The sequence below is a fragment of the Aquarana catesbeiana genome, linkage group LG06 (genome assembly GCF_042186555.1).
Source record: "Aquarana catesbeiana isolate 2022-GZ linkage group LG06, ASM4218655v1, whole genome shotgun sequence".
Classification (NCBI taxonomy): Eukaryota; Metazoa; Chordata; class Amphibia; order Anura; family Ranidae; genus Aquarana; species Aquarana catesbeiana.
Window position 1 is genome coordinate 23324403 of NC_133329.1, and position 14305 is coordinate 23338707.

Genomic DNA, 14305 nt, shown 5'->3' on the forward strand with positions numbered 1-14305 from the left:
TGGTGCGGGGGGAAGAATTCTAGCCAGGCAGAAGCATCTCTGGGAGAAGTAAAAAACCTAGTGGTTTCACCATCTTGAACCCATAGTCTTGCCGGGAACAGGATACTATACTTAATGCCTTTTACTCGCAAAGCAGCTTTTACTTGGTCAAAAGAGCGCCTCATTTTTTGCGTTTCCACTGAGTAGTCTGGGAAAATCAAAAGTTTGCTGTTTTGATATGCCAGTTCCCCCTGTACTCTGGAATTTGAGTATAAAAGTGTGCGGTGGGGCTCCGGGTGGGCCCGGTTTAGGGGGGATTTGGTGCGCACGTTCCACTGCATAGAAGGGTGAAAATTGTGCCAGAGGCAGGAGGGTTTTTAGTAGATTTTCCACAAACTCAGTCGGGTGTGAACCCTCTAGACCATCCGCCATGCCGACAATGTGGAGGTTGTTTTTCCGATTGCAATTTTCGCCATCTCCTGCTTTGTATTCAAGAGCTTTAATTTTAGTGTTCAGCATTTGCAGGTCAGTGTTATGGCCCTCCACCGTGTCTTCTACATGACTTATGCGCTGTTCTGCTGTATGGATTCTGGAGCGCATTTTGTCCATGTCCTGCCTGATTAACCCCACATCAAGCTGCACAGAATCTACTTTAGTGGTTAGGGAGGTGACAGAGGCATGACAATTTGTAATGGCAGCCAGGACCTCTGCAAGACTGGTTACATGCAGCGAGGGCTGATCCTGGCTCTCCGCCTGGGACGCCATGATCGTGGATGGGCGCCTGCTAGACCCCACGCGGTCCCTGCGGACCGGGACGGATTCCTCCGGTACAGGGGGGAAAGTATACTTCTTACCACATCCTTTCGATGTCCGGGATGAGTAGTGTCTCATGGAGATGTCCACTGCCTCTGTGGGTGTACTCCGGCCGTCAGGAGGAGGGAGGAAAGCTTCAGATGCTGGCGGAGCTCACTCAGCAGAGTTCGCAGGCAGCCTGGAGGCCCCTCCAGGATGGGGGGATTGCAAATACAGTCAGGGAGGCTGGGAGAACTCACCAGGGCCACAGCCGGGTGTAGCAAGATGCCGCCGTTCCGGGATGTAGGCCGGCACCACAGCCTGTCCCCAGGTAGATACAGGGAGTGGATGCACAGTAATTGTGGCCTCAGGTAGTCCAGCGGTGGTTCCAGAGTAGGATCAGTCTCTGTGTAGCCAGGGAGGCCCGGAAAGCTGGCCCTGGCCGCCACCGGGTGAAGCAAGATGGCCGCCGCTCCGGAGACTAGGCCGAAGCCGGGCCCTTTCCTAGGGACAGCACTGAACTGGACAGACACACCACAGTGGCCTCGGACAGCATTCAAATTCGCTGACAGGCTCCAGGGGCAGCAGGGAAAGCAGGATAAGTCCCCAGGTGCAGTGGATGGTAGCAGATGGGCAAGATGCACGCAGAATGGTCAGAAAGGAGTATTGGGCAGTGGAGCTCTCACAGTCTGTGCCCTACTCCATTGCTCTCCAGGCCACGCCCCCAATCCTATTTGCTTTATCGTACATCACGGGACACAGAGCAGCCATAGTAATTACTATGTGGGATGTCCCAAAGCAACGTAGTTGACATCAACCTGGTAAAAAAACTTGTAGATGTATAAACAAAAGACGTGGTTGACATCAACCTGGTAAAAAACCCTGTAGATGTATAAACAAAAGACCAAATAGTGATCTTGAACATCTGGGTCACTGACACCCAATGATGGGTGGCCCAAAATACTCCCACACCTGGTAGAGAATCTCTCCCCAGTAAAAATGTTTTTTTTTTCTTTGCCATTTAAACCATAGGCATCATTGATAAACTAGCAGATCCACTGCTAAATATTCGACCTGGATGCTGCCTGCCCTTCCTGGGCTCTTCTGGCAGCACAACCGGGATTCCTGACTTGTGCTGACAACTCAAGTAGACTCTGAGTGTCTGAACTACCTCTAGTGTAGGTAGCGATCTTTCTCCTGCCGACTGTGGATTAGGTGAAAAATAAAAGGCAAGACACTGTCCTGATTCAAGTGAAAACTGGAAACCACTTTAGGCAATAAAAATGGACGAGGACGCAACATCACCTTATGATGCGAGACCAAGAGTGGCTCCTTACATGAAGAACCGCCAACTCTGACACTCCACTTTGTGAAGTGATAGCAAACAAAGAAACCACCTTCTGAGATAAACAGGACCAACCGAATCTCTTGATTTGTTCAAAAAAAGGACAGTCAAATGAATTCAAGTCCCAAGGACACAAAAAAATGGCCTGACAGGCGGGACTGTCCAAGTTACATGCAGTATGAGGGTTGAAACAAGGAGTGAGTATAATGGCCCCTGGAAAAAAATGGATAGGGACGAACTCTGACCCTTAAGGCCAAACTCCTTTCTACTGACTGGAGAAAGAAAACAGAAAATCTCCCACCCACATATTTCTGTGGGTGCCACTTCCTGGCATCACGCCAGGCAAAAAAATATTTTCAAGTCCTGTAATTGAAGTTCCCCAAAGCTGGCTTCCAGGGGCTCAACAGTGCTAAGATACAGGACCATCAAGTCCTGCTGGACTGGGAGTGTCCAAGAAATAACCCACGCATGATCTGTTATGCCTGTGTACCAATTTGTAAATGGAGTATAGGAGCTAGACAATTGGACTTTAGAGGCACACGAGTAGTTAGACTATAAAGGATAAAAATAGTTTTATTTTATTAAGTTTAAATTACAAAATTGAAGATAAATACTATAGTTGTTACATTATCCATATAAGGTATTATATATTTGATATTTCCTACCCTACATGCAATTTGAAACCCCACTTATTTATACAAATAATCAAACATTCAAACAGTGAGAAATAGAGAACAAATTCCCAAAACAGGGTTGCAATTTATGAATGTAGGAAGGAGAGTTGTGGGTTGAATTGCAGATTCGGGTAGGTCTTCTCTTAGTTGCTCGACATGTTGCGCATCTAAATAATGCTTCTTCAGGAGCTAAGGATAGTTCTGCTGAATATATATGTAATATACATCGATAAGTACATATACAATATAGACACAAAACATATTTTAAGATATAATACCAAACATTTAATGGGAGATAAAGTATGTTCCGACCGAATATAATGATCACATGGAAAAAACCCATAAAGGAAATGGTCACCCGGGGGCAGATGGTAAAGCCAAGTAACTGGGGAAGCTATTATAATGATTATTTGTATAAATAAGTGGGGTTTCAAATTGCATGTAGAGTAGGAAATATCAAATATATAATACCTTATATGGATAATGTAACAACTATAGTATTTATCTTCAATTTTGTAATTTAAACTTAATAAAATAAAACTATTTTTATCCTTTATAGTCTAACTACTCGTGTGCCTCTAAAGTCCAATTTTCTACCTCCTATACTCCATTTATATGTTATAGGGACGTTGGCACACCATTTTAGCAGTACCTACAGTGTCACCCTGTTTTTAGGTATATACCCACTTGGGACTTCTTTAAATGTGTACCAATTTGGCCAACACTAATATCAGTGTTCAACCTTACGGATTCTTCACAAAGAATGTGACAGAATCCAAAACAGGGAAAAAAAAACTTCAAATAAGGGAGAACCAAACCTTAAGGTGTTACTGGTATATGTACCCTTTTTGGCAGTGGGTCTCTTGTCCCGGACACACCTGTCTCAAACTGTTGCAGAATTTGGAATCTAGAAGATTCCCCTGCAGAGTTCCCCTAGCCACTATCCTAGGCATACTGGCCAAAAAATTACAAGCTATTGGACAGTATTCTCCCCTGTGGAGACCAAGCCCATTGGACTGTAGCCAGCCTCAAGTCAACTTAGAGAGACTAAATTTTCGCTCTGTATTCCCCAGAAGCAAGGCCTAGATCTTCAAATTCCAGACCGAGAATGAACCTCTACCAAGGCATGAAGTAGGGCTGTATGTAGAGAACGTGCTTTGACCCAAACACAGCTTCTTCCTATAGAAATATATCGAAGGAACCCCTGGAATTGACTGCTTCTTGAGCAAAGATTATTGAGGTGTCTTCAGCAAGCCCAGTACTGGGGCTAAATGCTCTGAGAACCCTCTAGAGCTGTGGTCAACCCAAAGGGAAGATTTCAAAAGAAAAAAAACGGCTTTCCACTGCTATTACAGAAAACTTTGATGAGCCTGTAATCAAAGTGCCCCATGAAAATGTGCGCTTACAGACGATTATGAAAAGCCCCCCTGGGCCCTGAAATCTACCTCTTGCAGAGAGGTCATCACTGAACAGTCTAGCCTATCTGAAAAACAGAAGGATGTCCAGCAGCTTGAGCTCTTAATATTGACCTCATGACCCTGTTTGGCTTTGGAACTGCTACCATTTAATTATCTCACAATAATGAGCCCATAACTTCTGCTCCAAGAGCAAGTGCAAGGCAAAAGACTGGCAACTTTGAGACAGACCCAGACGGTCCCAAGAGGTGCACATAACCTACCAGGTTTCTGGCCTGAGATACTCTCAAAACCCAGCAGCCCCAGATGCCTCCCTCACTCCGGTGGGGAAACTTACAGCAACTGGTATCCCTGGGCAATCTCCCATCTATACACTAACCAAGCTTCAATCAAACGAGATCAGGCAAGAACAAGGTGGGCCGCAGTCTGAAAAAAATGAATGCGCCAGGACGCCCTGCAATGCCAAACCCCACGGTGGCTCAGATGCACTCACCATCAGGGGAGGTGGACACTGCCAGATCCCTGAACCTGAGAGTGGTGCCCCTGGCCTCTTCTTTTTTTTATGGAACCGTTTAGCTGGTATAACAGGTAACTAATGCAGCGACCACATTATTCAACCTAATAAAAGTCTTGCAAGGATGCAGGCCTAAAACAGTGTTGGTTTAGCTCTATGCAACCCCTTAGGTATGCAAGTACCTAGGTATGCAAACATGCAGGTATACAAATATTCTTGCCATTCATGCATTTATGTATGCAGAACAGGGTCAATAAGCTCATACACATGTACCCTCAGGCACGTCTGTAGTCCTATGCAAATAAACTCATAGGTAAATAGTCCCAGAGAAAACAAGTTCATATGTATGTTTAATGTGAATAAACATATGTATGCAGCACGTGTTAAAGCAATATGCCTCTACGGAAGCGTGTGTTTATGGAAGCATGAGTTCATACAAATATGCTTTTAGGCAAAATATGAAAAGTGTGCACTGTACACACGCATTCATGTAACACATGTCCCATGGAACAAGCCTCTTTGCAATAAGCAAGCATGCGTGTATGAAACATGTTATGCAACATTACGCAGCATGTATCTATGCAAACATGAATAAACATGCATCTATATGTAATCATGTATCTTTTTGCGATCATGCATCAAGTACTTTTATGTAACCATGTATCCTTATGCGATCATGAGGAATCATGTATATTTAAGCAAACATGTAGTAACATGCATCTTATTGCAACCATGTATCTTTAGGCAATCAAAATATTTATGCGATCAAGCATGCTTATGCGATCAAGCATCCTTATGAGATTAAGCATCTCTGTGCAATCAAGCATCCTTGTGCGATCAAGCATTTTTATGCGACCAAGCATCTTTATGCAATCATGAATAACTATGTATATTTAAGCAACCATGTATAAGCATGTATCTTTATGCGACCATGTAAAACCATGTATATCTATACAAACAAAAACATGCATCTTTATGCAACCATGCATCTTTATGTGACCATATATCTTTAAGCGATCCTGTCACCTTATGCGATCACGCATCTTCATGTGATCAACAATAAACATGTTTTGTTTTTCCTTCTCTTCATTTTTATTTTTTACACAAACATGTCCAAACATGCATTTTGTAGACCCACGATCATGTATTTTTATGCAAACATGTATAACCATGTACATTTATGTGAACCTGTAAAAACATGTATCTTCAGCAACCATGCGTTTCAGCAACTGTGTGCTCCAGCAACTGTGCGCTCCAGCAATTGTGCGCTCCAGCAATTGTGCGTTTTAGCTAGTTTGTAAGCAGGCACCTGCTCAACTGCAGTTGGTCCCATATTTAGACCTGCAGGATACCAAGCACATATGCACTATACTGGAGATACAACTCCTTAAAATGCACCCATGCTCATGTCTTTTCAAACATGTATTTTAAAACATGCATTTAAGCAACAAATTTGCAAGCAAGTATACTACGCTGCTCCTGCCTACAAGCAGTTAATAACACCGTTAAAGTGAACTGCTAATCATCCAAGGGTGTATCTACTTACAGTACAGTTGTACAGGCCCCTCAGATAGGCAGTAAATATGCAGCATGTAATCATGACTTTTCTGCACCCAATTCTCCCATAGCAAGCACTCAAGCACTCACACACTCACGGGCTGCCGCTATGTCTCCAAAGGCCACATGGCATGGCCGCCCTTCCACTACCTGCCTATATAAAAATAGGCTAGACTTGCGCAAACCTGTGCCCTCTAGTGGCTGTGGGAGAAACAGCAGCCCGCATGAGTAAGGTGTACATAGCATGGTTGAACAGCACACCGCTCTCAGTGGCCACCAGGAGAACAGACAGTCAGATCTCTCTCTCTATTTTTAAAAGAGAAACTGCAAACAAATGCAGACTTACCATTCCCGCCGCAGGACTCTGTACATAACAGGAGTCCAATCTTCACCCATCACGGCGAGCTTTGTCATAAAAAGACCTTCAGAGACTGGGTCCCCCTTCAATCTGGGGTCCACTCCCCTGGTCCACTCCCACCTCAAAGAATCTTCTCTCCTTCCAATGAGGCTTGGGCACCATCCATTTAGGCTGACAGCCTTTTCAAATGGATCCGATTTAAGTCCAAGATTCTTAATAGAACCTTCCAGACCTCCAAGTATGCTCCAAGAGCACATGTAATCCATGACCATCCACCTTGAAGACACTGGTGAAAAAACTGATGTGCTTCCTGTGAAGGAGGGGTTATATAGAGGGGAACTTCCTGTCTTTTGGTTGCCAGTGTCCATTCACCTATAGGTGGCGTATAACCCACATAGTAATTACTATGGCTGCTCTGTGTCCCGTGATGTACGATAAAGAAATTCAATTTATTTTACTTTCCTTTTTTTCAACATACTTATTTAGTTACACGTGTATTTATTTATTTTTTATTTATTTTTTAGGAAAAATATTTACCTTTCAAAAATATACCCATTATGAATTCTACTACGATATGCAGAAAATGCGAAATTCCAATTTGATTAAAAGTCCGGCTGCGGGATTCTGGATTTTGAATGTTCAGGGGAATTCATCACTTTCTGTTCAAATAGTAGGATTTACTGGTAAGTTACATCATCTCATTGTATATGAATAATTCTTAACCTCACAGGTCCTCTCCAATGACTTGTTTAATAGAATACCAACATTTGGATATTGTTAAATTCAGACAACATTTCATGGATTTAGTTTCTCTTATTCTGGGGTACCCCACCAGTCCTCCAGGCCCCTCCTCTTCATTGGGTGCCCCCACAGAAAGCTGCTTCCCCTGGGGGCACCTGTGTGGGCTCACTCCTGAGTCCCACTGCTGCATCCATTGACACAGAAAGCGGGACTCAGCCCTGTCCCTGTGTCACAGGATTTGATTGACAGCAGAAGGAGCCAATGGCTCCTGCTTTTATCAATCTGTCCAATGAAGAGAAAGAGAGAGTGGCTGAAGTCGATGGGCTTGTGCACATTGCTGAATCTTATCTGGCTCAGGTGAGAAAAAGGGGGGAGCTGCAGTACAGAAGGTTATTCATCTTAATGCATGTAATGCATTAAGGTGAAAAACCTTGAGGCTGGGTTTACACTATTGCGAAATACTGTAGATGCAGGTTCCACCGCATCCAATTCGCATGTCAGGAGACTGTGACCAGCTCTCAATAGAAATGGTTCAAACAGCTCCGGGACAGCTGTGGAACAAATTGCATAGGAGTCTGTGCATCTTCTGGTCCATTTCAGGTCAGAATTCAGCCAAAAATTTGGACTGGAATCGGACCTGAAATGGTGAACAGGGACGTACCGGACCAGCCTAAGGATTTACAACCACTTTAACCTTTATGGAGATTGTACCATACACATGTTCAGACTGACCTCTGGGCTTTGAGGTGCTACTTCTGATAAGCTTTGGATCCAACTGTGGTGGTGGTGATTCGCTTTGATGGTCACAGAAGCCTCACTCATGCTGCGGAAATTTCAGTGAAAGAAAGTCAAACAGTTGCACCATAGTGCAGATATTTTGGCAGATATTGACCCCTGATTAGGGATGAGCCGAACACCCCCCAGTTTGGTTTGCAGCAGAACATGCGAACAGGCAAAAAATTAGTTTGAACACGCAAACACCATTAAAGTCTATGGGACATGAACGTGAAAAATCAAAAGTGCTAATTTTAAGGTTCAATATGCAAGTTATTTTTATAAAAAGTGTTTGGGGACTTGGGTCCTGCCCCAGGGGACATGTATCAATGCAAAAAAAAGTTTTAAAAATGTTAGTTTTTTCGGGAGCAGTGATTTTAATAATGCTTAAAGTGAAACAATAAAAGTGAAACATTCCTTTAAATTTTATACCTGGGGGGTGTCTATAGTATGCCTGTAAAGTGGCACATTTTTTCTGTGTTTAGAACAGTCCCTGCACAAAATGACATTTCTAAATGAAAAAAAGTCATTTAAAACTACTAGCGGCTATAATGAATTGTCGAGTCTCGGCAATACAGATAAAAGTTATCGAAAAAAAACGGCATGGGATCCCCCCCAGTCCATTAACAGGCCCTTTGGGTCTGGTATGAAAATTAAGGGGAAACCCGAACCAAAATTAAAAAAAAAAAATGCATGGGGGCCCCCCAAATTCCATACCAGGCCCTTCAGGTCTGGTATATATATTAAGGGGAACCCTGTGCCAATTTTTTTTTTTAAATGGCATAGGGGTCCCCCTCAAATCCATACCCTTCAGGTCTGGTATGGATTTTAAGGTAAACACCGTGTCAAAATTTAAAAAAATGGCATGGGGGTCCCCCCAAAAATCCATATCAGACCCTTATCCGAGCATGCAACCTAGCAGGCCACAGGAAAAGAGGGGGATGAGAGATCCCCCCCTCCTGAACCGTACCAGGCCACATGCCCTCAACATGGGGAGGGTGCTTTGGGTAGCCCCCCCAAAGTACCTTGTCCCCATGTTGATGGGGACAAGGGCCTCATCCCCACAGCCCTTGACCGGTGGTTGTGGGGGTCTGTGGGCAGGGAGCTTATTGGAATCTGGAAGCCCCCTTTAACAAGGGGACCCCCAGATCCCGCCCTCCCTATTTGAAATGGTAACGGGTACATTGTACCTGTACCATTTCACAAAAAAGTGTCAAAATTTTAAAAAAACCAAGTCCTTTCATCTTCTTATCTCGCTCCGCTGATGGATCAAAAAAATAAATAAAAAAGATCTGCCTTCATGGGAGGCACCCGCCTTATGACGCTACAGCCCGATGACAGTTCTTTTATAACTGAGGGCGGGGCCACACGGTGATGGACCCGGGTGACCCCGCCCCCCTCTTATGCACGGGGACTTCCCAATGGCTAACCACAAACAGCACCATGTACAGTGTTAGCAATGTTTTTTTTTTTTTTTCAGAGTGTAAATTACAGTCTGGGCACAAAATGTCTCCTCATACAGAACGATGACTTGCTAATTGCAAGAATTACTGTACATGCCGAGGAATGAAAACTAATGTTCTTATTTTTTTTATTTTTTGCAGGGTTGGACAAGTCAGGTAAGCAAGACACATGATGGTATTTTGATTTCCTTATATGTATACAGTATATTGCAGCTCCATAATCTTACTCCTATATGTATCAATCTTAATTATATTGTTTGGGGTTTGGATGTTTCCTTTATATCCTGATTATCTGAGACATTCACTGAGGGACATATTTTTAGGCAAATTAGTGAAAATTTTGGATGCAAATCAGACTTGTCTGTTAGCGAAGCCTGTGCAGTAGTTTTCACCTGTATTTGTGACTCTTGCATAGGTCAATTATTATATTATTATTATACATGATTTACAGCATATAGCACCAACAGTTTGCACAGGACTTTACAATATAAAGAGAGACAATACAGCAACAATACTATTAAATACAGAAGGATCCTGCTCCTGCAAGCTTACAATCTAAGCTGGAGGGGCTTGTGAATCAAAAAGTAGTAAACAGTGGCGGCTGGTGCTCCATTTTTTTGGGGGGGACAGCAAACAAACCCACCCCACCGGGATCACACTTACCCCATCCACAATCACAGTAGGAGAGCAGCCAGGTGGACAGAGCCATGCTGCGGCATGCTCCAGATAGAAATCACCATCTTTATTCTCCCTGCTTTGACTCCGCCTCTGCATGTCACCAATGATGTTTTGGCAGAACACAGGAGGCTGCACACTCATTGGCTGACGCCAAGCGCCCCCCCACCTCCTCCTCCTCCTCCGCTCCTCTACTCCTCCTCTCTGCTCCAACTACTGCCACACATATCACACAAGTGGGTGGGCTCGGGTACTCTGTGCCCCGGGCCCATCCTTTTTGGAAGCCAATTAGGGCATCAGGCTTTAATCATGTGCTTCAAAAAATAAATAATAAAACATTGAAATCCATGCAAATGAATAACCCCCTTTGGAGACGGGACTTTTAGAGCCCTTTCACACTGGGGCGGTTTGCAGGCGCTATTGCGCTAATAATAGCGCCTGCAAACCGACCCGAAACAGCCGCTGCTTTCATTCCAGTGTGAAAGCCCCGAGGGCTTTCACACTGGAGCGATGCGCTGGCAGGATGGTAAAAAAAAGTCCTGCCAGCAGCAACTTCGGAGCGGAGAAGGAGCGGAGTGTATACCGCTCCTTTACCGCTCCTGCCCATTGAAATCAATGGGACGGTGCGGCTATACCGCCGGCAAAGCGCCTCTGCAGAGGCACTTTGCGGTGGTTTTAACCCTTTCTCGGCCGCTAGCAGGGGGGTAAAACTGCCCTGCTAGCTGCTGCATACAGACGGTAAAGCACCGCTTACAATAGCGGCGCTTTACCACCAACAACACCCCCGCCCCAGTGTGAAAGGACCCTTAAAGGTGACATGGAGACCAAAATAGTATAAAAATATATAAATTTTATTACAAAAACAGAATACAATTCAATAAAATGTCTATGCAAAGACAAATAGGTTGTGTGCAAGTATCACTGTATGACATATACATCTCTGGTGTACCCAACCCACTTGTCTTTGATAGACATGCATTCGGATGAAAAAGAATGCACATATCTACTGGGCACTTTGTACTGATCACTGAACACCTTACCACTTTATACTGCTCACTGACCACTCTGCCACTTTGTGCTGATCAATGACCACTCTGCCACTTTGTAATGATCACTGACCACTCTGCACTTTATACTGATCACTGACCACTCTGCCACTTTATACTGATCACTGACCACTCTGCCACTTTGTACTGATCACTGACCACTTTGCCACTTTATACTGATCACTGACCACTCTGCCACATTGTACTGATCACTGAACACCCTACCACTTTATACTGCTAACTGACCACTCTGCCACTTTGTACTGATCACTGACCACTCTGCACTTTGTACTGATCACTGAACATTCTGCCACTTTCTACTGATCACTGAACACTCTGCCACTTTGTACTGATCAATGAACACTCTGCCACTTTGTACTGATCAATGAACACTCTGCCACTTTGTACTGATCACTGACCACTCTGCCACTTTGTACTGATCACTCACCACTCTGCCACTTTCTACTGATCACTGACCACTCTTCCACATTGTACTGCTCACTGAACACTCTGTCACTTTGTACTGATCACTGAACACTCTGCCACTTTGTACTGACCCCTGACCACTGACCACTATGCGCCTTTGTACTGCTCACTGAACACTCTGCCACGTTGTACTGCTCACTGAACACTCTGCCACTTTATACTGCTCACTGACCACTCTACCACTTTGTACTGATCACTGACCATTCTGCCCCTTTGTACTGCTCACTTAACACTCTGATCCTTTGTACTGATCACTGACCACTCTGCCACTTTATACTGCTCACTTAACACTCTGCCACTTTGTACTGATCACTGACCACTGTGCAGTTTGTACTGATCACTGAACACTCTGCCACTTTGTACTGATCACTGACCACTCTGCCACTTTGTACTGATCACTGACCACTCTGCCACTTTATACTGATCAATGACCACTCTGCCACTTTGTACTGATCACTGAACACCCTACCACTTTTTAGTGCTCACTGACCACTCTGCCACTTTGTACTGATCACTGACCAATCTGCCACTTTGTACTGATCACTAATCACTCTGCACTTTGTACTGATCACTGAACATTCTGCCACTTTGTACTGATCACTGAACACTCTGCCACTTTGCACTGATCACTGAACACTCTGCCACTTTGTACTGATCACTGACCACTCTGCCACTTTGTACTTATCACTGACCACTCTTCACTCTGTACTGATCACTGACCACTCTTCACTCTGTACTGATCACTGACCATTCTGCCACCTTGAACTGATAACTGACCAATCTGCCACTTTGTACTGACCACTCTTCACTCTGTACTGATCACTGACCACTCTTCACTCTGTACTGATCACTAACCACTCTGCCACTTTGTACTGATCACTGACCACTCTGCCACTTTGTACTAATCACTGACCACTCTGCACTTTGTACTGATCACTGACCACTCTGACACTTTATACTGATCACTGATCACTCTGCCACTTTGTACTGATCACTGACCACTCTGCACTTTGTACTGATCACTGACCACTCTGCCACTTTATACTGATCACTGATCACTCTGCCACTTTGTACTGATCACTGACCACTCTGCCACGTTATACTGATCATTGACCACTCTGCCACATTGTACTGATCACTGAAAACCCTACCACTTTATACTGCTCACTGACCACTCTGCCACTTTGTACTTATCACTGACCAATCTGCCACTTTGTTCTGATCACTGACCACTCTTCACTCTGTACTGATCACTGACCACTCTTCACTCTGTACTGATCACTGACCACTCTGCCACTTTGTACTGATAACTGACCAATCTTCACTCTGTACTGATCACTGACCACTCTGCCATTTTGTACTGATCACTGACCACTCTGCCACTTTATACTGATCACTGACCACTCTGCCACATTGTACTGATCACTGAACACCCTACCACTTTTTAGTGCTCACTGACCACTCTGCTACTTTGTACTGATCACTGACCAATCTGCCACTTTGTACTGATCACTGACCACTCTTAAGTTTGTACTGATCACTGAACACTCTGCCACTTTGTACTGATCACTGACCACTCTGCCACTTTGTACTGATCACTGACCACTCTGCCACTTTATACTGATCACTGACCACTCTGCCACTTTGTACTGATCACTGAACACATTACCACTTTTTAGTGCTCACTGACCACTCTGCCACTTTGTACTGATCATTGACCAATCTGCCACTTTGTACTGATCACTAACCACTCTGCACTTCGTACTGATCACTGAACATTCTGCCACTTTGTAATGATCACTGAACACTCTGCCACTTTGTACTGATCACTGACCACTCTGACCCTTTGTACTGCTCACTTAACACTCTGATCCTTTGTACTGATCACTGACCACTCTGCCACTTTATACTGCTCACTTAACACTGCGACTTGGTACTGATCACTGACCACTCTTCAGTTTGTACTGATCACTGAACACTCTGCCACTTTGTACTGATCACTGACCACTCTGCCACTTTGTACTGATAACTGACCAATCTGCCACTTTGTACTGATCACTGACCACTCTTCACTCTGTACTGATCACTGACCACTCTTCACTCTGTACTGATCACTAACCACTCTGCCACCTTGTAGTGATCACTGACCACTCTGCCACTTTGTACTAATCACTGACCACTCTGCACTTTGTACTGATCACTGACCACTCTGCCACTTTATACTGATCACTGATCACTCTGCCACTTTGTACTGATCACTGACCACTCTGCCACGTTATACTGATCATTGACCACTCTGCCACCTTGTACTGATCACTGAAAACCATACCACTTTATACTGCTCACTGACCACTCTGCCACTTTGTACTGATCACTGACCAATCTGCCACTTTGTTCTGATCACTGACCACTCTTCACTCTGTACTGATCACTGACCACTCTTCACTCTGTACTGATCACTGACCACTCTGCCACTTTGTACTGAT

The 14305-nt window shown here is 44.4% G+C and overlaps 1 protein-coding gene across 1 annotated transcript in view; it reads left to right on the forward strand.

The window, feature by feature from the left end:
- LOC141147913 (uncharacterized) overlaps window positions 1-14305 on the forward strand; it is a 123410-nt gene that overhangs the window by 73686 nt on the left and 35419 nt on the right. The window contains exons 9-10 of the mRNA XM_073635071.1: window positions 7159-7317; window positions 9754-9768. Of these exons, the coding sequence (XP_073491172.1) occupies window positions 7159-7317; window positions 9754-9768 (174 nt within the window). The remainder of the gene's footprint in view (window positions 1-7158; window positions 7318-9753; window positions 9769-14305) is intronic.